The sequence below is a fragment of the Hemibagrus wyckioides genome, linkage group LG28, assembly GCF_019097595.1.
Source record: "Hemibagrus wyckioides isolate EC202008001 linkage group LG28, SWU_Hwy_1.0, whole genome shotgun sequence".
Lineage (NCBI taxonomy): Eukaryota > Metazoa > Chordata > Actinopteri > Siluriformes > Bagridae > Hemibagrus > Hemibagrus wyckioides.
Window position 1 is genome coordinate 16,458,855 of NC_080737.1, and position 23,997 is coordinate 16,482,851.

Here is a 23,997-nt window from a genome sequence, read left to right on the forward strand (position 1 = left end):
CGAAGCACATTAAGTGATCTACAACTCACGGTGGCGTAGGACTTTCTGGAAATTATTAAATGTAGATCAGTGAATCTGCGCAGACGTCCTCGTGGATGCGAGAAAAAATGGCAGCGTCCTTGTGCAAGGTGTGTTTCTCCAGTGTGCCGAGCATTGCAAGAAAAACTGGGTGAGTGATTAGTGTGTGTTTGGTTTCGTTTTGATTAGGAATCTATTATTTAGGACATGTGGTAGACTAAAAGATGATAGCCTGTCACGTAGAGGCGTGTTTTAAAAGGGAAAGTAATAGAGGAAGTAGTATACGTGTTGCTTGTGATTGAGTGTTGGGATTATGATGATGATGATGATGATGATGATGATGATGAAATCAGTGTAAGATGATAAGACAGTCCAGGGGTCACTTAGATTAGGTCTGATCATGATGAACTGGAACCCCGACTGAACCCCAGTCCTCCCATCCAACATCTCACTGAGGCTCATGTAGCTGAATGAACACAAATCCACACAACTACTCTCCAACATCTAGTAGAAAGCTTTCCCAGAAGAGTGGAGCTTGTTATAAAAACAAAGAAGACTCGATTTGACACTCAAAAAGCAATATGAGTGTGAGGTTCAGATGTACACAAGCTTAAGGCCATATAATGTAGCTAGGGGTCAAGCGATATGACCTAAATATCGCAATACTTAAAGATACACTTTTGCCAGATGTTTTGGACACCCCTCCAAATCACTGAATACAGGTGTTCCAATCACTTCCATGGCCACATGTGCATAAAATCAAGCACCTAGGCATGCAGACTGCTTCTACAAACATTTGTAAAAGAATGGGTTGCTCTCAGGAACTCATTCTATTCAAGCGTGGCACCGCCACCTGTGCAATAAGTCCATTTGTGTGATTTCCTCACTACTAAATATTCCACGTTCAACTGTTAGTGGTATTATAACAACGTGGAAGCAATTGAGAACAACAGCCACCAAGTGGTAGGCCATGTAAAATCACAGAGTGGGGTCAGCGCATGCTGAGGTGCACAGTGCACAGAAATCTGGCCAACTTTTTTTTGAGTCAATAGCTACAGACCTCCAAACTTCATGTGGCCTTCAGATCAGGCGCAAGAACAGTGTGTAGACAGCTTCATGGAATGGGTCTCCATGGACGAGCAGCTTTTCAAGATTTTCATAACCAAGAGCAGTGCAAAGCGCCGGATGCAGTGGTGTAAAGCACTCCGAATCACGCTTCTCTGTCGGTTGCCAGGAGAACGGTACTTGCCTGACTGCATTGTGCCAATTGTATAGTTTGGTGGAGGGGGGATTATGGTGTGGGGTTGTTTTCAAGGGGTTGTACTTGGCCCCTAAGTTCCAGTGAAAGGAACTCTTAATGCTTCAGCATACCAAGACATTTTGGACAATTTCATGCTCCCAACTTTGTGGGAACAGTTTGGGGATGACCGCTTCCTGTTCCAACATGACTGCACACCAGTGCACAAAGCAAGGTCCATAAAGACATGGATAAGCGAGTTTGGTGTGGAGGAACTTCACAGAGTCCTGATCTCAACCCTGATAAAGCACCTTTGGGATGAATTAGAGTGGAGACTGTGAGCCAGACCTTCTCGTCCAACATCAGTGCCTGACCTCACAAATGCGCTTCTAGAAGAATGTTCAAAAATTCCCATTAACACACTCCTAAACCTTGTGGAAAGCTTTTCCAGAAGAGTTGAAGCTGTTATAGCTGTAAAGGGTGGACCGACGTCATATCAAACCCTACAGATTTAGAATGGGAGGTCATTAAAGTCCATGTGCATGTAAAAGCAGACGTCCCAAAACTTTTGTCAATATAGCGTATTTCTCCAATACATACCCTCTATCGCAAAATAAATATTGTGAAGAATTAAGGTATCTGTTATTTATCTACTACAATACAATTATTTAACATTATAAAAATATATAAAAATCATATGTACAAAGTACAGTAAATATTTTTTGGCAATATTTACCACAATGTAAATGTTATATTAGGAATAAAAAAAAAAAACTGTTAGCACCCAGTAACCTGTTGATTATTTTCCAGTAACAGTATGTGTTATCATTAAATCACAGCAATTGTATTAATCGCAACAAATTTATGTAACTTTTTATGATTACATTTAGCATTGCTGAATATCTGTGAAGCAAACGAGTCCACGTTATAACCGATATAAACAGCTGTTCCACAAAGAGCGTCTTTTTATTCCTCTCTATGAAGTTAATAAGACAGAAAAATGTCAAATATAGAAAACCTCACTGTATTAATCTGTTTATTTTGTTATATGGAGTGTCTGTGATACAAGTCCCCGAGTTAGTTGTTGCTATAGAAGTGTAACGTATTAAAAAAGCATGTTAATATAATATAAACTGCTATTCTTATAGAAAATGAATCAACACCTTCTAACAAAACAGAGTTGAACCTGTAGTATTGCCCAGCCTTGACTAACGTTTCTGATAATTGCTGCATAAATACCAAACCTAATTATAGCACTACGTCTGTTTGTGTACTTGAAGATTTATTTTATTTGATTGTTTGTGTATCATGAAGCCGACAAAACAGGTTTTATTGTGTTCTGTGTAAAAAATAAGCGAGCGCTTTTGTCTTGTTTGCAGTTTTGTGCCGCTCCTAAACGCTCACCGAATCCGATGGAGTCAACAAGTACACCTGCGCGGCTATTCAAAAGGTGGACATTACTGTTTTTCTCATGGTACAATGACTGGACTGCACTTACGGTGCTCTTTCTACTCTAATGAATGCTGTGCAAATGGGAAATGATGGATTCTTTCTTATAACAGGTTCATGCACATGGCTACTACTGCTTTAGCTTTATACTCCTAAATACAAATACTTTCTGAGGTAAAATAAATCATAGTTCAGTTTTCAGCAGATGTCCACAAGACGTTAAACTGTAGCTTTTGGATAGTAAAGTAGTTTTATACAACCGCAAGCAGGTCTACCAGGAAGGAACAGTAGTAATTAGCCTACTCTTTGCTAGCTATAGCAGACGTGTACAAAAATTTATTACTTCAGAAAACAATATTTATGCTACCTCATCCCTGCTTATAGCCTCTAAGGCATGAAGGAATTAAAAATTAGACGGAAACATGCCTCAATCATCTAGCCTAGCTTGCTAGCTGGACATGTTTGCTAGCTGTTTGTTACGAAGCTAGTTAGCAAGCATTTGAATATGCTAGCTAGCTAATTCCCTGCAAAAACATACACGTATTTAGATCGTTATTTAATAAACATCACCAGAACAGAATGGAGCTATGTTTCAAAATAAAAATAATTGGGAACAATAAATTACACACCACTAAAAACACATTTCTAATGGTTTCTAAGTGACTTTTAATGCTTTTAAAATAATCCAACATTTTACTTTTTATATATTCATTTTTTTAAGAGGTCAGGCAAATGTACTAATAGAATTGATAACAAATACAATACACTTGGATTAGACAAATATAATAAGATGTATTTTTGTTAGCGTCAAGTTTGGTCTCTTATGATCTTAGTACAGATTTCTCTTATGTTGATAGATAATGATATTGAGAGAAAGAGTAAAACATTCAAATATTTCTTCTGTGAAAGCACAGGCAAAAATCACGGACGGTCGAATTAGTGCCCTCGCAACCAGATGTCAAAGCTCTGGTCAGATTTGATTGATTGATTGATTGATTAAAATCTCACTGTTACGAAGCTAGTCACTAATAGGAGGATGGCATAGGATGAGTACAAGGGTAAGACTTTACAGATATAGTATCGGCGAAACCTAAACAAAACATTTGAATGAAATTCTCCTTATTACCTCAGACGCATTTTTGAAGAATGTTTTCTGCATGAGTGCGGACCTTGGTGATTGTTTTGAATGGATTTATTGTCTTTATTAACAGGTCTATTGTTGGAGTGTGGTAAATAATGAACATCTAAGACCTCTGACCTAACACACGGGCTATGTTTGATTCAGGTTCACCAGGTCTTCAATCACGTGTGAGAACACTTCCTCTCTTAATTGCCACCGGAAGCGGTTACTTCGGCTACAATCAATATGAACGCTATAAAGTCCAGGAGCTGGAGAAACTCGGGATCGAGGTTCCTCCCCGTCTTGCCAATGAGCTACAGGTGAGGCTTTTGTATAGTTTTCAGCTGCGGTTTTGGGCATGTTGTGTGGAACATGGCTTGCTCTCAGTGCTCTGATAGTGATCATTATATCCAGGCTGAAGCAGTCTGATTTCTCCACTGACAGTGTGTGTAGTGCTGAAGGTGTGGCTTGACCATCAAACATTCAATTTTACACCAGTGTCTCTGGATACAATGCTCAGTGTGTGTGTGTGAGAATGAGTGTCAGTGTGTGCAGTGTTTTCGCTTCTTCTTCTCAGGTTTTTGGTGAATATGCCATGTTACGATATAATATTTTTCTGTGAGTGGGAAGTTGTCTTGGCCTGGGATTCCACTAGTATGTGAAATAGGCTTATTGATCATAATATTTTGGTCATTTTACATTTCAAATCTGTTGTATATTGTTAGCAAATCTTTTTCAGTGAACCCAGTAAGCAAAATGGAGTGAATGGAAAGGCAGAAAATTTGACTCGTATGTGCTGAGAGATGTGCTGTTATAAGAAAATCATCAGCAATGGGGTGGTGTGATTATTTACCAATGACACCAAGTTGGCAGTTTCTAAATAAATTAAAGAATAACATGTACTATTCGATTATAGTTACGCTAACTCGTGAGGAATGTCAGCAAAATAAGCTAGGTCAGTATTTTTAGCTGTTCTTGCAGTTGTTAACAAAAAATGTTGTTACTGAGAAAGTGCAAAGTTGCCTATTTTTGAATTCATTACTAGATTATCAGGATAGGAGTTTATGTACTTGGGGTCAACAGTCCAAAGTAATGGAGAGTGTGAGAAAGAGGTAAAGAAGCGAGTGCAGGAAGGTTGGAATGGGTGGAGAAAGGTGTCAGGAGTTCTGTGTGATAGAAAAATATCAGTAAGAATCAACGGGAAGGTGTACAAGACAGTGGTGAGACCGGCCATGCTGTATGGTTTAGAGGCAGTGTCGCTGAGACAGAGACAGGAGTCAGAGCTGGAGGTAGCAGAGCTGAAGATGTTGAGGTTTTCTTTGGGAGTGGCACGGTTGGAGGAGATTAGGAACGAGTACATCAGAGGGACAGCTCATGTTGGACGTTTGGGGGACAAAGTTAGGGAGGCCAGGTTAAGATGGTTTGGACATGTTCAGAGGAGGGAGAGTGAGTATATTGGTAGGAGAATGTTGGACATAGAGCTGCCAGGCAGGAGGAAAAGAGGAAGGCCAAAGAGGAGGTATATGGATGTAATAAATGAGGATATGAAGCTAGTGGGTGCAAGTGTTGAGGATGCGTGAGATAGGGATAGGTGGAGAGAGACAATTCGCTGTGGCGACCCCTGAAGGGAAAAGCTGAAAGAAGACGAAGACTAGATTATCAGGATCATGTGCCATTCTGTGTTAAGTAGTTTTCTATAGAAAACAATAACGTATCGATCACATTAATATAGACGTGTGATTTGCTTTCGAGCTGAAACAACAGTCAGAAAATTTATTCACTCGTTCCGACCAGTCAGATTTGAGAATTTAAGATCGCCATGTTGGTCATTTTCGTTTAACGTTTACAAGGAATCTGAAAATTCAAAAAGGAAAAAATGGTTGCAGATTTAGACAGATGGTACAGAAATACTTTATCTAATCTGTTGCGTGTTTTCATGACTGATGATGGTTTTCTAAAATCATGGGACACCTGATGTCACACATGATCTGAAAAGGTGGAGACATCACCGAATCGATATTGTATTGAAGAACATTTTGCGGATGATGTGCTGAATCTTAGGATTACATTACATTGTATGGAAACAAATGAAATACTGCTCACTATTATGAATTTTTTTTTGTTTTAGTTGAGAACGGGTTTGTTCTTTCAAAACCAATTCTGATGCAACCACTTGTCCCTGTCTGTTTGGTCTGTTATATTGTTGTCTAGGGCACGCTGTAAATAAACAGTTATTTGCGGCTTATCGACCTTGCAGGAAGGTCAACGTGGCCTGCTGTTCCTAATGCTACAGCTTCTGATTTCACTTACTGTCCTACGTTACCTCTAATCAGTGTGCATTCAGTCTGTTCAATAATCTCATACAATATTAATTCAGAGCTGAATTGTGGCAATTAATCCCTCATTGTTGGCCTTGAATGTCGCTTCAGAACAGCCGCTCTGTAATACAAGACTATCATTTCTCAGTGATGTTTAATTAAGATATCAGATTTGGGGTATTGGTATAAAAACGTGAGTTACTGTATACTGATTCATCCTGGCTGGTGGAGTTACTACATGAAATGAAAATCTACCCCATTGATTATAGCGTTCTCGTAGCTGGAAGTTCACCTTTGGCCCACTTATTGTGATGTTGGCAAACACATCTTTTGAGTTATTCATCTTTGTGTCATCTTGCCCAGCTTTTGCATATCGTAACCTATGGGTGGATAAATTATTCTAAAAATATCTGGATTTTTAGCTAGTTTTATAGATTTTAGGAAATGTGTGCAAATTGAAATTTAATTAGATTAAAAAGTGCCTGAAGTTAGCAAGTAAAAAAAAAAGGTTAAATAAATGATTTTAAAAAAATGACTGCTGAAAAATACTTGCTGTGTGTGAAGTTATTTAATAACATTAAATTAAAAAAAAGGTTCTAAGATTTTATATGATGCTTTATTAAAGAAAATATTTCACAACAATTTTTAAACATTTTTAAATCGATTAAACGTGTGGAAATTTCAAACAGGAACACCGAAGACGTGCTACATCTGCTATTGCATTTTGGATCCGGAGGTCAGTTTAGGATCGCTTAATAAAATAAAAATAATTAAGTAGTGGTGTATAAAACATTGGAGTGGTTCAGAGCTGATTCACATCTACATATTTCTTAAGAAAAATAAAAAATGGTGGTCTGATTTTAACCGTCCCCCTTGTGGGCAACTTGTTTTGCAATAATGGAATAAACCATATACAAAAAGAAATAAACAAATTACAAAAGAACATGTAATAGATATAAAAGAATGGGTTAAAAGGAGTCATGAAAGGGTTAACGGTCTGGTTTTTAATCGTTGATCTGTAAGCCGGTTGCCAAAATGAGCCGAGAGTGGAGTGATACTGTGCCGAGCTGATTGGATGGTTTTGTTTGCGGAAAGCCGTTCGGTGCGTTTTATCTCTTATCAGACCTGTGCGTCAGCCTTATCTCTTTCATTTTGCATTAATTACATGACATAGACATCGTACCTCCAGCATGGATTTGTTGACTGTCACTCGTTTTGACCTGCCGTTGACCCGAGTCACGGCGGACAGTTGGTTAATAAAATAAGATAAGAAGACTTAAGCAGTCGAGTGCTTGTGTTGGAGGTGTGGGACTGGCTCAACATGACGCATCCTACTTCACGATTTAAACACCGTTTTTGTGAAGGATTGGTTTTTAACTTGGAAATTGAATTCATGGAAGTTTTTTAGTGTGATTTTTCACAGTTTAGATTTCTGGTCAGGTAAAAGTGCAATCAGTAAAAAGGTAAGCTTAGTGGTTAAGGTGTTGGACTACTGATCAGAAGGTTGTGAGTTCAAATCCCAGGTCCACCAAGGTCCTTCACTGCTCAGGTGTATAAAATGAGATGAATTGTAAGTCGCTCTGGATACAGCGTAAATGTAAATTGGATTTCAGTTGGATATAAAGAAATCATCAATTATATGGTTTAGCCGTAGCATCTACCTGAATTCGATGCTTTAGTTAAAGTCATCGTGTAACCAAACGTAAACATTCCTCCCACGGGAAAAATGGCTGATTTTTATTTTTATGGCTGATTATTATTTTATCAAAAATTTTAGAAAATGATTTTATCTTTGGGACCGTGTTCACTTTGATTTGTAAAAATAATTATTGCTAATTATTCAGTAACATTTTCTGTGCTTTTTTTTTTATTGTTGCTTGTAGGCAAACAAACAAACAAAACAGGCAAACAAATGCCTCACAAGTTGCAAGAGTTAATCTACAATATAATGAAACTCCTACAGTCTTATTCTTAGTTGGCTTTAAACAAAAGTAGTAACCAGATTGATCGATCCTGGAAATGTTTGAGCCGATTGACGCGATACGAAAATATAGAAATAGACTTATGACATTATGAGCATCTATTTTTCTTCTCAAACTGTGATTATCTAGAGATGTACAATATCTGAGGATTTTATTTTCATCACATTACTGACAAAGTATTGTCCAGCTCCTGATATCTTGTACAGCAGAGCTCGTGAGGATATCCACTGCTGAATAAAATGATTTGTTGCCCCCCCCCCCTTCCACCCCCACAAACACTGGTGCTGCAAACGCTGTCTCTCGAACATATCTCCTGTGATTGAGTGCAATAAATAAACATAGATCCTAAAACCCCACTGATCCTCCGGTATCTCTCTTCTTAACCACAGCTAAACAGGAAGTGAGACCCTTCACTCATTGGCCTGGGTGGTGATGTAGGGTGATGACGTCATGTGAGATCTATTTAAAGGGCTTTCACAGCTGTTCAGAGTCCAGATGACTCGCGTTGTCTCGGGTTGAGTTTCCTCCTTCTCTCGTGAACAGACAGGAAGAGAGGAACAGACTTCCCGAAACTCACTTTTCTCCCTACGTCAAAAGTTCACTGGTAAAAGTAAGTTTAAAAACTATTAGACTTTATTATTATTATTATTACGAAGATCTTTAACAAAAACACCTTTTTTTTTTTTACCTGTATATTTGTCTTGTGATGCAATATGTGTAGGTGGTGTTAATATCTGTTTAGAAGAAAACATTTTAGGACTGTAGTTAGAGATCATCATGTGCTCTTAAATGAAATGATATAAATGATGTATACTGCGTATTTGATAAGAGAAGAGATACTCGGCTAGTCTGAAGGCTGAAGACGGTGTTACTTGTGTTTTTAGAATAGAAGGAAATGAGTAGCCACGTTTTCTATCGTAGGGTGATAGCTCGATTTCTTATCTTTTACTGTTGTGGGTTAAAATCAGGTTCATTATAATCTCAAACACTAGTTGTAGTTATCTAGAATGTTCCTAGATTGATTTTTGTTTCTCTAATGTTATGAACTGTTTTAAAAATATATAATATATATATTTTAATACATAAAACGTTTTATATATATATATATATAAATATTATATATATATATATATATATATATATATATATATATATATATATATATATATAAATATTAAAAGAAATCCCAGGTGAGCGATAGAAGTGAAGCTATTATTTATATTACATATTATTTATAGTACATAATTACAGTTATGTTTTTACTAATATATAGTATTTCAAGATATATTAAGGATAAAGTCCAGTGTAAACATTTATACACCCTTAAAACTTATAGAAACAGTTTTTAGCTCTTTATACCCCATGCAGTTAAACTCAGCAGACTAGTAACTATAAGAAACTATCAGGAATTAATATAATCACTAAGATAACGGTACAAAAGACCATTACAGACATCCTACGAAACCCCACTGCTGTAGTGAAAGGGTTAATCTAGATAGTTGTTGCGTGATTGTGTGTGTGGGTGTGGGTGTGTGTGTGTTAGGTTCATTGTGTGTTCATTCATTTTTGTCTCAAAATGGAAGTAAAAGAAAACGGCTTTTTATTTAATCCTTTTTTTTGTTCAGAATGCACTAAAATAAGAAAGTTATAGACGCTTTCATAAATAATAAATACTACAAAAAAACCTAGAAGGTTTTTTTTTACCTAGAAGACTGTTTTCTGCTGTACTCTTATTAGTTTGCATAAAAAGATGTAATAAGATGGGACAAGTATATTCAGAAATAAATTCTGCCACCTGAAAAATCCTGCTGATTTTTCTTTGGTTTGGTTTTCAGTTACTTTTTGATTTCCTTTTCGTCACATTTTTGCTATAGATAGATAAATAAATAAATATATCCACAATGATCTGAATTAGCAGTACATCAGATTGTAACAGCAAATTTTAATATAGCCAGGAGGTAATAGCTGGTACACATCCGGGTCCTCAAAAATCATTCATTAAATTTATCCCTAAAAATAAAAATGAAATTGTGGGAAAAGGGGAAATATATGCATTTTTATTTATTATTATTTAATAAAAAAACAACTATTATTAATATTACTTAAAATATTTATTATTTTAAATTTCAAAAACTGTTTTGAACACCTTGTTTGTTTGTTTGTTTATTTATTTTAGAAGCAAAAATGGATGAACACATTATACATGAACCACATACACCCATATTAACTTTCTTCTTCTTCTTATTATTATTATTTAAAAAATGTTACTGTGGGGATAAATTATAACATAAAGGCATATTTTAGTGTGTGCAAACTTTTGCACTCAGCGGCACAGATCCTGCAGCACTACAGATAAGCATTTTAATGTGATTATAGAGATGATTGCATGTGTGTGTGAATTAGAAGTTTGTGTTTAATTATGTAACAGCTAAAGAAAAAGACTTCTGGTTTTTAGCTTGAGAGTTTAAGCAGGGGTGAGCGAGTTCAGGGGCCAGTAAGAGCACATGCTTGACCGTATTGTGTCTTCCTAGTCTTGAAAAAAAAACAAAACAAAAAAACACCACTCACCCCACCCCCATTTTCCAAACCACTATTCTCCCAGCAGCATCAGTTCAGGAGCTTAACACCACAGGAGGCGGCCCTAACGCTCAACCGACCAATCACAGCCACACAGCTTGATCGGTGACCGGCTCAGAGGGCTGGGCTTCGAGCTCGAGAAAAGCACCGGCAGAAGCAAAGCAAGCAGAAGGATCGCTGGAGCATCGTGCGGTGCGCATCTCTCTACCGTGATCATGTGTCAGCCGAGCCTGAAGCAGCAGCAGCGGCGGAGCGCAGTAGGGAAATGGTGAGATGTTGCAGGGCTTTGCACAGGCCGTCCTCTTGCTACAATCTCCACAGAGTCAGGGTTGATGCCCGGCGCCTCCGACCGCTCGGCTCCTCCTCCTTAGCAGGAGCGGCAGGGGGGTCCGCGGGCGGCAATAGAAACGCTGATGCCAAAGGGCCCGGTGCTCCGGGGGTCGTTCAGATCAGCCATCAGAGCCGTTTCAGGTACCACAGGAGGCAGATGGAGAGAGTGTGATGATGGAGTAGAGCACGGGCCTGCCTGCCTGCCTGCGTGCGTGTGTGTGTGTGTGTGTGTGTGTGTGTGTGTGTGTGTGTGTGCATGTGACTGAAATACGGCTTTGGTGTCGATGGATGAAGGTTTTTGTGTATAGAGGTTGAATGGGTGAATTTGGAATAATGGATAATTGTCAACAAAGAGAGACAAAAGCAGGTGGGATCTAATGGGATGAAACAATGTCCCTGATGGCACACAGTGAATTAGTGTGTGTGTGTGAGAGAGAGGGAGAGAAAGATAGAGAAAGTGTGTGTGTGTGTGTTGTTTGACTCTAATACAGTCCTCTCAGCTCTCCTTCCTGCATTTGGCCTAATTGGGCACTAATACTATTAAGATCTTGCCAGGAAGCCTGTGTGAACAATGCATGTGAGCTAGCACAATTTATCAGCCTTCATCCATGCCTTAGCCATGATCTGTTCCTCATAACGAGCTGCTCAGTCATGCAGACGCACAGTCAGAGAAACGATCTCTCGAGAGACACCATGTATCTTTGTTTGTCTTTGTTCCGTTTGCCGTCGATTTCAGACACGCTAACCCAAGCCTGCGACTCTCCCGGCTTGCTTTTTTTTTTTTTTTTTTTTTTCCCTGTGGCGTGAATAGCAAGTAAGCTGCAGTGCTCTTCATACCAGTGTGCTCAGCTGTGCCAGACAGGCTGGATGGGGGGTAGCGCACAAAAGCCTTTAACTTGGCATACCAAATTAAACCTTTAGAACCGTACTCGTGTAGAGCCGTTCGGGAAACGATATTCCCAGGAATGTAAAGATGTCGGGACTGCATTTATTTACCTCCAGAAGTCAGTGAGGTTATGTAATATTGGGGAAAAACAAGAGCGGTACAGTTTAAAAATGGCTACTGATAACCTCTGCAGTGCAGTTTTAAAGCTACAGTGCACTCTTTGCAGAAATAAGCACGCACTCCCTGATACAATCCTATCACCGGCTACAAAATATAGCTTTTTATAGCATTTGTGGGATTTACATTTTAGCGTTCCACCTGATCTCACTTGGCTGTTAATCATGTTTACTTCTGTTGTGGTAATTAAATTGGTGGAATATGTGTCTCTTTGTACCTCTATTGAGATCACGTTACACAGATAGCACAACAATACGACACAGATCAATATCCTCAGGAAGGATCACCCAGCGCTGACAAACGTTAGGGCAACACTGCGTGGAAAAATCAATCAAGCTCATTCAACGGCTCTGTAGGAATACCAGATAAAACGTTGTATATGTGAGAACAAGCGTATCAAGAGGCTTGGGGAAAAGGTCAAGGTGGGGAAGGCCAGGTGCTCGTGTGACATGATACTTAAGGATACTGGAAGTCTACAATTGTCTTTCCGTATCGACATCAGTGAAGGTTTTTCAACGTTTATTTATTTGTTATTAGATCGCACTTCCGATGGAATTCTCTCGAGTCTCATCCTGATGTTTCGGTTACATGAACTGTAGCACAATCTTGTGGTCGCTAAATTCCGGTTTGAGTTTCTGGCTTCTCTTCTCATAACCGCAATATAAAGGCTGAATCAATGTCTAAAATGACTCCATTCGACAAATCTGATGAAATTAGACCGATGACCCTGAAATGCTGACTTTATTTAAACTTGAAGGAAAACATCTGGAGAGAGAGCACAGAAGCCTATTGAAGGCAACGTTTCATGAGGAGGCGGAAAAACATCCCTTATAGAAAGCCAGAGTTGATATTCTTTAGCAAACTAATGCTGAGATAAGCATCTTTTTGTTTTTTTCTAGCTAGCCACATACCTATGGTTCAGCATGATGTGCTGGATCTGTTGAGGAAAATGATAGCAGGCTTATTTTCAATAAATATGAAAACAAGCAACCAAAATGGTGGCACTGATGCGGTCAGTCCTGTATTCGTCCTTAAAATTGCGCCGGTTATATAATGTCATGTCACATGGCCTGAAAGTTCTGCATTTTTCTGTCTGGACTTCCTTAAAATATAAAAGAATAAGTTATTTGAACTTCACTGACCCCTTACCAGTATGCTTCCACTTTAATGTAACATGGTTTTTATTTGTCTTGAAAATTTCCCGATTTCACCTCATAGCCTCGAAGCCTGAATATCTAGGATACGGCGTCCCACAAGGGTCTGCTTTAGGCCCACTATATTTTGTTTTTATCTTTATATACTGTGCCTTAATTGTACACTGCTCTGTCTAAATATACTAGCAGTCAATTGTATGCTGAGCTCAGCTATGCAATGCCAGAGTTAATAGACTCTTCTTTCTTGTACATTCTAAGAAATATAGATTTTTTTTTTATTGTCATAAAATAAATTCGCTGCTAAGGCTCTCTCTCTCTCTCTCTCTCTCTCTCTCTCTCTCTCTCTCTTGCTCTCTCTCTCTCCCCCCCAATCTATTCAGAGATTACTCACGGTCTCATCCTGATTAGAATAGACAGTGTATTAGCACCTATAGATAGCTTCCTCACTGCACTCCCAGACGACCCCGGTACTGCTCACTCATCACTTTCGGTTCCAAAAATCCCCAGCTCACTGACATACTGAAGGGTAATCTTGTTTTAGTCCACTAACGTGCCCTCAATCTCTGTTCTCGCAAACAAACTACGTTTCATACCTTATCCCTGGCCAAGATAGGCACAGACGCCAGCTTTTCTGGTGCTGCAAACTGTGTCATCGTTCAGTGTGCGTCAACATACCACACAATCTGCTGCTAAAGCTGAGGTTACCTACAGCTGCGCTAACCTTTTACAAGGTCACACTGTTTCCAAAGCTGAATAGGACTGGTTCACTTAGTGGTCATTTTTTTTATTAATATAATGTAATGAGATTGTGGCAACACTTTGAAATTCACTGTGTAGAAGTGGTTAATGGATATTTTTTTTTGTTAATTATGCAATGCCAATATTTAGAGATCAGTGAGGTCCGTTTCCTAAAATTGACCTACATTTTGAAAATATTTCTCAATAAAAATTGCGCTTGAACATTTGTGGACTCTACTAATCATTTGATAGCTGATAACATTGTCAGTGTAAAAGATTGTAGAGGGTTGGAGAAAGTAACAAAACGAACAGTAAACACTTTTACATTATGCTATGATCCATTTGTAAACATGTATCTAGGTTGAACAGACCGTAACGCCATCGAAAATGGAAAAAATGCATTAGTGGTTTCAGATGAAGAACAAGCGGGAAACAGCTAGAATAAGTGCTTGTGCTTGACTGACCATTAAAAAAAAAAAAACGACGTTCTCACTCCATTCACGTCTCGAGTATGTATATTATATGCTCTTTTAGAGATGGTTGTTGCACATCATGGCGTCTTTTTTTCAAGCAGGAGTAAAGCGACTTATTTTTATCTGCTTTCAGGAAGTGGTTAATGACCTACTCTTCCCCCCCCCCCCCCCAAATCAGTTTGTGGTTAGCTTTAGTCGTTACTTTTGGTGACGCTATACCTCTAGAATAGGAGCATGATATTTCAATGGCGCGAAAAGTTTAGACTTTGCTTAAAAGCTTTAATATATGAAATGTACGACATGGTGTCCCTCAAGGTTATGATTCAGGCCCTCTTTTGTTTCTCATTTTTGCATCCGACCTTAAACTTGATTTATGAAGTACTAGTGCTTAATAATTTTATGAATAGTATGTGATACTGTTTAGATATCTATATCGCTATCCATTTAGCGGTATAGATATTCATATAGATGTATAGATATTCTGGTAAGCTTCATTAAATAGCTGCTGCATGAATAGTACTTGTTATTTGCATTATACTTGCTCAGGTCTTTTCCTTCTTGTAGTTTGTTATTGAAGTACTGTACTGTTTGCGCTCTGAGCCTTACCGGCTTCGTCATGCATGTCGCACAGGTTGCAGTTCCCGCAGTTGGCTTTGCGGCGGCGCCTTGGACAGCTGAGCTGTATGTCCCGGCCCACTGCCAGACTCCGGTCATGGCCACTCTCCTTCCTCCACTACATACTTCCATTCGCTGTACTCAAGCCCCTCGCCAAGGTGGGCTGGCGGCCAACCAGCAGAGTAAGTCTAGCGGAAGGGCGTTGAGGCTAAAACAAGCCATATTTGTGTGTTGGTGTGTGTGTGTGTGTGTGATGAACTGTATATCAAATCGGTATCCAGAGACATCCAAAAAAATTCTTATATGGGTTTCAACATTCCAGCTATCGCCAATAGAAATCTTTTAAACAGTTCAAAGGGTGCATTGAGGGTGAGAGCATGTAGTGCAGATGGCTGCTTGCGTATTCACTCCCTGCAGGCCGGAGTGAAAAGGCTCTCTGTCCTGCTGAGGTTTACTGAACTGAGGAAAGCTTTGTCCAGCTCCTCACCAGTGTGCCATGGCAGCTTTTACAGCATTGTTCACTAATCTGAAAGAATTCCCAGTCAGGCCCAGCCTCTGATACGCTTTCACACATCTGTGATAATTTATTCACTGATATTAAATCGGGAAACTTGAGGCTGTTGCTTTAACTTAGTGCGACATTTATTTTGAAGCACACACTGTCAGTGTAGTATCAGAGCGCTGGATGAAATGCAGCTGCTGTTAGATGGAATGAAGCTGCCGTGATCTCGTGAACTCGAGCCATTTCATCTTTGATTTTTTTTTTTCTGCATTTAAGTGTTCTGTACATTTATCTGCCCCTGTCTCTGTCTGTATGTCTATCTGTTTATTTAACAAATTCTGTTTGTCTGTCACCATCTATCATTGTCTGTTTCTCTCTCTCTCTCACCCTTCATTCTGTCTGTCACCATTTCTCTCTCTTTCTGTCTGTCTTCCACCATCTTTCATTCTCTCTCTCTCTCTCCCCCTCCTATTGTGTCTGTCTGTTTGTCTCTCTCTCTCTCTCTCTCTCTCTCTCTCAATCTCCATCCTATTGTGTCTGTTTGTCACCATCTCTCTCTCTATCTGTCTTCCACCATCTTTCATTCTCTCTCTCTCTCTCTCTCTCTGTCTTCCACCATCTTTCATTCTCTCTCTCTCCCTCCCCCTCCTATTGTGTCTGTCTGTCTGTCACCATCTCTCTCTATCTGTCTTCCACCATCTTTCATTCTCTCTCTCTCTCTCTCTCCCCCTCGCTCCCTCCCTCCTATTGTATCTGTCTGTCTGTCACCATCTCTCTCTATCTGTCTTCCACCATCTTTCATTCTCTCTCTCTCTCTCTCTCCCCCTCGCTCCCTCCCTCCTATTGTGTCTGTCTGTCTGTCACCATCTCTCTCTTTCTCTCTCTCTCTCTCTCTCTCTCTCCACCATCTATCATTCTCTCTCTAAATTTGTGTGCACTCTATACCACTCTCTATTCCATGCCCCCCCTTTCTCTCTCTGCCTGTCTGTCTATAACTATCTATTACTACCTGTCTGTCTGCATTTCTATGAATCCGTCACCTGTCTTTGTCTTTCAATCTGTCTGTCTGTTCATCTGTAATTGTTTCTGTCTCTCTATCTGTTTTTGTCTGTTTGCATCTTTCTGTCTGCTTCTGTTCAACTCAATAGCGATAGATGGAGCTCGAGAGACAGCCAGTGAAAGAAACAGACAGAAGACAGACAAATCGATATATAGAAAGACACATTGAGAGATGGACAACTTCCTTTTTCAAACAGGATTTTGTTTAGAAATATATTAACCTGTTACAACTAACTAGTTCAATATAATTTCCTTTTCCACATTCATACTTAAATCCATCCAAAAAACCTTAAATCCATCATTTTTACCTCCAGAAGCATGCTATAAAATTCCAGTGTCCTTTATGCCCACTAGAGCTGAAGCTGACCATCGTAATCCACTTAAACACTTTGGCCAGCTACCATCCTCTATTGCGGACTCTGGTTGTGTCCCATATTGCATGCTCATGTACTACTTTAGACAAATTTTGTGCATAAATCAAAATTATAAATCTTTTGTGTTTCCTTTAAACCCTACCAAAAAGTCATCTGGATGATCTACACTAATAAATACTTTATAATGTAAGAACACATTTCCTTCAAAAGTAAGTTTTATTTTAAGTACAGTAGCACCAGTGTGAGTGGAGAACAGATTGTTATTACAGTCTCATGCTTTTCATTGGAGTTATTTATTACATGACATTAAATCTATTCAAAAACTTTCAGAATTTTAATCACCCACCTCTTGACTTAGGTTACCATATACAAGACCATACCCACACGGCTGCTCTCCAGGGCCTGGGGCCGTCTTAACCAGGTCGACCTTCCCGTCTGGTTACGGAAACCCATTTATAGTTTGTACATATGGACATTTGGGGTGAACATGAAGGAGGCGGCTGTGGAGGACCTGCAACATTACAAGAACCTGGGCGAGTTCTTCAGACGCAAGCTCAAACCACAGGCCCGGCCAGTGTGCGACTCGCACTGTGTGGTAAGTGGACGTGTGTGTAAACAGTGTGAAGGTCAGTATTGGAACATTGGTTTGAAAAGGAGTCTTAAGGCATGTGCTGGCTTTTACAAACAGCATAACATAGCCTTGGAAGAAACGGAGGTCACTCACGATATCATGTACGTTGCAGCTAAATGAGATCATTGACCTAATCTAATTTTTTTTCCAAGTATAACTTGCTTTTATTTCTCTTTTCTTCCTCATATTCGATCACTCTGTCAAAAAAAAAAACTATACCACCTTCTGTAATGTTGTACTGATGCAAAACCAGAGAAGATGGTTTCTTCTTTGCACAAGCATCTTAGACGTCCTCTCTGCATCGCCAGTATGCCAGAGCCTGATGCAGTCTATTAAGATGTTTTTATTTGTCACATATACATTACTGCACAGTGAAATTCTTTCTTCGCATATCCCATCCATGAGGGTTGGGGACAGAGTGCAGGGTCAGCCATGATGCAGCGCCCCTGGCACATGGTGGGTTTGGGGCCTTGGTCAAGGGCCCAACAGTGGCAGCTTGGCGGTGCTGGGGCTTGAACCTCAGTCAATTATACTGCCCCACATCACATCAGATCAGAGATTGACGGGTCCAAAAAACAAACGTTAAAATTAGAAATCTGTTGTTTCTTAATAATGATAATATTACTCAATAATCATTAGTTATGCTCTACATCCTCAGATCAGTCCTGCCGATGGGAAAATCCTCCACTTTGGCCGTGTAAAGAACTGTGAGGTGGAGCAGGTGAAGGGGGTCACCTACTCTCTGGAGACCTTTCTGGGTCCATGTCCATGGACTGAGAGCTTAGCTATCAACAGAAGTGAGAACATTTTTAAGTATATCTATTTTTTTAAATTGTTTGAGCTGTTTAGGTCAGTTCTAATAGCCGTGTTTTTGGGTGTTCACTGTTTAGACGAGGATGACCACGGCAACTTTCAGAACCTGCTGGTGACGAAGGAGGGGAACGAGCTGTACCACTGCGTGGTGTATCTGGCACCAGGAGATTATCATTGCTTCCACTCGCCCACCGATTGGAGAGTCGTGAACAGGCGCCACTTTCCTGGTGAGGCTCAAACCTTCCTCTATAATGGCGTGATTCCGGGTAGTGGCCGAGCTTTTAAGTCAATTCAAAACAGACCACATAGAATCGATTTATAAATTTCATACAGTACATTATAATGGTTTATGGGTCACGGGGGTAACATAATCATGTGGCCTGCGAGTTAGGAACTCAATAATGCATCCAAACCCTATCGAACCAGTACAGTCACTGTTCCAGTGTATGGTAGAGTTTAAATGTAAAAACACCCCAAACAATAACAGACAGTGCTGTTGGTTGATCAAACTACCTGTAGGTGGTGCTGGTGTATCAGAATTAGTGTAATTATCATTGTGATGAATAAAAGCTGTTTTGGCAAAGAAGTGCAGACTTTCAGTAAAATGAGGGATTTCATTAAACAGTGGAATCTGTGCTGGACTTAGATTTACACTTTGCTTGTCTGTATGAGATTCCTCCTGGTTCTCCTCCCGGTTCTCTACCAAGTTGCCCTTCAGGTTCTCTTTCGGGTTCTCCTCAGGGTTTACCTGTGTCCTCTCACCCTCACTAGGTGGATTATGGGCTATTTGGATTATCTGGAATGCTGAACATTTACATTGTCTTGGAAAACCTATATCTATCATTTTCCAGTTGCTTATAAAGGAAAATATTGGGTTTCCAATATCTGAAAATTCAATAGAACGATATAGATGGAGCAGAACAGAAAATTCAGCAGAAAGATATAGACGGGGCTGATCAGAATATGTCCAGATAGTAGATTTCGGCTTAAGTGTAGTTTAAAGCCCTGTTTTAATAAAGATGGATGTAGATTCATTAGTTTATAATATTTTGAATTGAAATACGTCTCTCATTTCGTTCTATTAAATTTAAAAATAATAAAAAATTTCTTGACTGCTTTCTTTCTCTCTTCCAGAATTCATTTCTGTTCATGGAGCATTTTCAAGATTACTTAAAGTGGTTAATCTGTACCATGTCTTATACCATCTGTTTTTGCCCCTCTGCTTGGGTCTTCTTCCTCTCTGGACCTTATTTCCATGCATCTCCACAGTAGTATAAATCACTCCAACTTGAGAAGAAAATAATGGTGGGGTTGTATTTTGCAGGCTCTCTGATGTCGGTGAACCCGGGCATAGCACGCTGGATTAAGGAGCTCTTCTGTCATAACGAGCGCGTTGTGTTAAGCGGAGAGTGGAGACACGGCTTCTTTTCACTAACAGCTGTCGGAGCCACCAATGTCGGATCCATCCGGATCTACTTTGACAAGGTTAGAGCTCGGTTCTCTTTTCTGTCTCGTCGTTTCTGTGCTCTGTGTAAACCCTATTGCTGACATGCTGCTGTTTAACAGACAGGTGTTTTCTCAGTGGCGGCTGGTGATATCATCAGATGGTGAAGGGTGAAATCTGATCTGTCTGTAATTTGATAATGAGAGGCAGATAGACAGCTGCATTTATGATCTACATCTGAAACACTCTACTGGTCATTTGTACTTTGATTGATTGGACAGCGTGTTTAGTTTCACATCCAAGCTCAGTCAAAGGGAATTTAAGGATAATGGAGTAAATAATCGCCTCATTCACCTTCATTACACGCACACCTGTATTTCATATGCACCTCTTCAATCACTGCTGGTGATGTGTTTCTATGGGCGTGTCAGGGGGTGTGTCATGGGGGGCGTGTAATCACCTGACACCACTGCCTCTGATAGGTTGTATGATCTGTCTACAGTCTGGGCTAGAAAGAGATCAACCCCAAGATCTCTTCTTACTGCTTCACGTAAAAATATTTGACCAGTTTTAACCTATAAATAAACAAACAAACGAATGAATAAATAAATAAATAAATAAATAAAGCAAAACATTTTTTTTTTTCAAATAATGCATTAAAAATCGAATACCATTTCCAAGTGAAAAGAAATGTACAAATTTGAATAAAATGGTAATCTGAGTACAAATAAAATTAATCATATAATTTGTTAAAAATGGTATATTAAAAAATGGTACTAACAAATAATAATGATAGTAATAAATATAAAATAAAAAGTAAAATAAAAGGAAATAAAAAAGAAGTAATTTAAATAAATAAATAAATAAATAGTAAATAAAGTTTTATTTAATTCTCCAGAAATATTGCTCCAAATGAAAAGAAATTTGCAGATTTGAAGAAAATGGCAAAATAAGTATGAATAGCATTAAATGCATCTAATTTCTTAAAATAGTATTTTTAGAATAATAACAAAAATAAGTTCAATGAATCAGCAGCTGTGATTACTAAAGTGAATCGGTGTCTGTGTAAAAAGGTAAGTAAAATGAATGTACGTAAATATTTACATATGTAAATACTTGGTGTTGATAAGTAAATAAGTGTGTAAGTAAACATGTACAATCTGCATATTTAATCTTTAACAAATGTTGGAAAAAGCGCAGGTTTTTCTAAGTTCTACGTGGAGCTTTAACCAAATCTCGATCTTCCCTGTGCAGGAGCTCCGTACAAACAACCCTCGCTACAGTAAAGGCTCCTACAATGACTTTAGCTACGTGTCTAACAACAACCAGGAGGGTGTGAGTCTGCGCAAAGGGGAGCACCTGGGTGAGTTCAACCTGGGCTCCACCATCGTTCTGCTTTTCGAAGCCCCGGAAGACTTCACTTTTAACCTCACAGCGGGCCAAAAGATCCGTTTCGGAGAACCTCTGGGGACGATGCAGACATGAGAGCGGGCGGCTCTCGCCCAGGGGACACTCTGATCCGAAATGTGCAGACTTTCAGGAGGTTTCCACAAACTAACACACAGCGCACAAGAAGGAACAACTCGCACTCGATGACGTGGACTCGGAGACGTGGGCGGAGTCACAGCACCGCTGATGCGTTATTGTGATTTAGAGTCACGTTTACTTCAGAGGTGTTTCTAATGAAGTTTATTTTGTTTTTATTTTTTTTTAAGTAAAGTTCTCTGTTAACATGCTAAGCTTAGACCATCAAGTGTTGGTGTGAGGATTTGGTTTACTAGAATATTTTTTATGCTTTTTTTTTCTGTTTGTAATTTGTGAAATTTGTCGCTCTCTTTTCGTTTCTTTTCTTTTTTTTTTTGGCCATATTGCCTTTCATCAGTTTGTTCTGGGGTGGATGGATTTTTCAGGGGTTTGTAGCACAGGTAGAGATTGATACACACCTGGACTATGTCCACTTTTGGCTCTTTTGATTTTTTTTATTTTTAAACAAGCTCTTATTCCATGTATGAAACTAAAACTGAGCAATAACCTGCTGTTAGATTTTAGTTTTGACGTTGCCGAGATAAAACAGCAGTTAATATAAACGATCCAAACGTTTGGCTCGACGTTCTCGTCCGGTCAGCGTTGCTGTGCTCGGAGCTCTGAAGATGAAACGGCACAAAACCTCTCAGACAAATGAACACCTTTTGGAACAGAGAAAGGTGCAAGTGGATGAATAGAGCAGAGAAATGCAGTTGGGTTTTTTTTAATAACACATCGGCAACATGACGACAAATCTAACTTTATTTCGATTTTTCGACAAGCTGTAGCAATGGTTTGAGACCGAGATTGAGTTTTATCATTTTTGTTATGAGTTACAAGGAGCAGACTTTTTCTTGTTTCTTTCTAACATGACATACCTTCCCCCCTTCATCAACTTTAAGAGCGAGGGGAAGAAACAAAGACCCCAATCTTCTGCACACTGTCACACGTCCACGAGGAAAGCCACCCCCCCCCCCCCAACTACAATACACTCTCCTTCTCTGGGGCTGTTACATCCTAACCTACTCCCTTACTCCTTAACACCTCCTCCCATTCTCACTTCCCCTTGTTCCCTTAATCATCCAGGGAGGGGGGAGGATCCTTGACCCTGGAGGATACAGATTCATAGATCCCTACCAACTTCCCTCGGACTGAAGAAGCTGCTTGGATGAGTAGAAATTCGGACGTTACAAATTCTTGCTTTGGTAATTCACCTTGGAAAATATTTCTCTTAACTTGCTCTTCACAAAAAAAGGTGTCCACTTGTTTGAGAGACGTTTCAGGTCACTAACCTGCTCACTCAAATATAGCATTGATTTGGTCTCCACATTAATTCCTGTTTTATCTCCTTTAACGTTCCTTAAGTGAAAGTCCATTGGGTCTTATGAATAACACAGAAAAGATTTTAAAAGGTTTCAGACAGAACTTGTTGAACTTTTCTCACACGAACGGTCTTGTCGCTTGTTAATGATTTTGTGATATGGAGAAGTCCACAAGCGTCACTGCCACACGTTTAGCCCATATTTTACTCTGTTCACACTAGCAGTGATTTCTGGGCCTGTTGCCATGGTTCTTACTGATAGTCATACGAATCTGTATCCATATAAAGGATCGAATATGAACATTAGCTATGGAATGTATACAAAATCAAGTCATTTTAACTAGAAATGAGCTTTAAAGCAAATAACGTCCGTGTATAAAATGTTCTCGTAATCTCTGCTGGCACGTAAATGAAACACTTCAAGTTTGTAGAAGCAGAAACTTTCACCAGTTTATAGCACTTGTATAGAACTAAGAAAAGGGCGGCATGGTGCTTAGTGGTTAGCACTGTTGCCTCACAGCAAGAAGGTTCGAATCCCGGGTTCGAACAGGCAAGGGCCTTTCTCTGTGGAGTTTGCATGTTCTCCCTGGTTTCCTCCCACAGTCCAAAAATTCTAAATTGCCCATAGATGTTTGTGTGGTTGTCTGTCTATATATGTGGCCCCGTGATGTACTGGTGACCTGTCCAGGGTGTACCCCTGCCTTTCGCCCAATGTGTGGTGGGATAGGCTCCAGCAGATCCCTGTGACCCTAATTAGGAATAAGTGGGTATAGACGATGGATGGATGGATGGGTGGATGGATAGAAGAAAATCTTGATTTTAAATGTTTTTTTGTGCTGGAAATCAGCAGCACACCTCAAAAATGACCGACTTCCTTTCACGTGTCACTGCTGGTGTGAACACAGCGTTAGACCTGCAATGCCTTTACTTCAATTCCCCTTTATTACACTAATATCATCCAATAATATCGGCTAATTCCGAATTAATCAGAAAAACCTGGTCCAAGATGTGTTCTCATCTCTTCTGCCAAGGTGATGGGTTTATTACATGTTTAATATCTGTTTAATACTTGTTCATTACAGTGTTAGAGTGGCAGATTTACACAGTATTGCACTACTGTACTGCATGCCAATTTGTATGTAAAATACTTGAATAATTTAACTCCAACACTGCATAGATTTTAACTACGGTATAGACGAACTGTAAGAAACGTCATTAGTAAAAAAATGAATTTTGGCAAATTTGTAAAAAGAGA

General features: G+C 39.4%; 1 protein-coding gene across 6 annotated transcripts; it reads left to right on the top strand.

Moving 5' to 3' along the window:
• The first annotated feature begins 50 nt into the window (after positions 1 to 50).
• pisd (phosphatidylserine decarboxylase) lies at positions 51 to 23,997 on the top strand. Of its 6 annotated transcripts, XM_058382917.1 has the most exons (9): positions 58 to 169; positions 2,635 to 2,705; positions 3,990 to 4,144; positions 15,091 to 15,256; positions 17,368 to 17,604; positions 18,299 to 18,437; positions 18,531 to 18,680; positions 19,778 to 19,938; positions 21,152 to 23,997. In XM_058382917.1, exons 3-9 carry the CDS (start codon positions 4,071 to 4,073, stop codon positions 21,380 to 21,382), a joined length of 1,158 nt encoding a protein of 385 aa, XP_058238900.1. In that variant the 5' UTR covers positions 58 to 169; positions 2,635 to 2,705; positions 3,990 to 4,070; the 3' UTR covers positions 21,383 to 23,997. The 6 variants fall into 6 exon arrangements, with proteins under 6 accessions (XP_058238899.1, XP_058238900.1, XP_058238897.1 ...); XM_058382916.1 differs by lacking the exon at positions 15,091 to 15,256 and having other exon boundaries at positions 51 to 169; XM_058382914.1 differs by lacking the exons at positions 58 to 169; positions 2,635 to 2,705; positions 3,990 to 4,144 and adding exons at positions 8,580 to 8,734; positions 10,730 to 11,172.

Bases quoted from the DNA above. Each gene is read 5' to 3' on its own strand.
- pisd (XM_058382914.1), top strand. From the start codon at position 10,967: ATGGTGAGATGTTGCAGGGCTTTGCACAGGCCGTCCTCTTGCTACAAT. The intron at 15,257-17,367 runs GTAAGTCTAGCG...CTCTTGACTTAG, and splicing joins GCTGGCGGCCAACCAGCAGA to GTTACCATATACAAGACCAT. The intron at 19,939-21,151 runs GTTAGAGCTCGG...TTCCCTGTGCAG, and splicing joins TCCGGATCTACTTTGACAAG to GAGCTCCGTACAAACAACCC.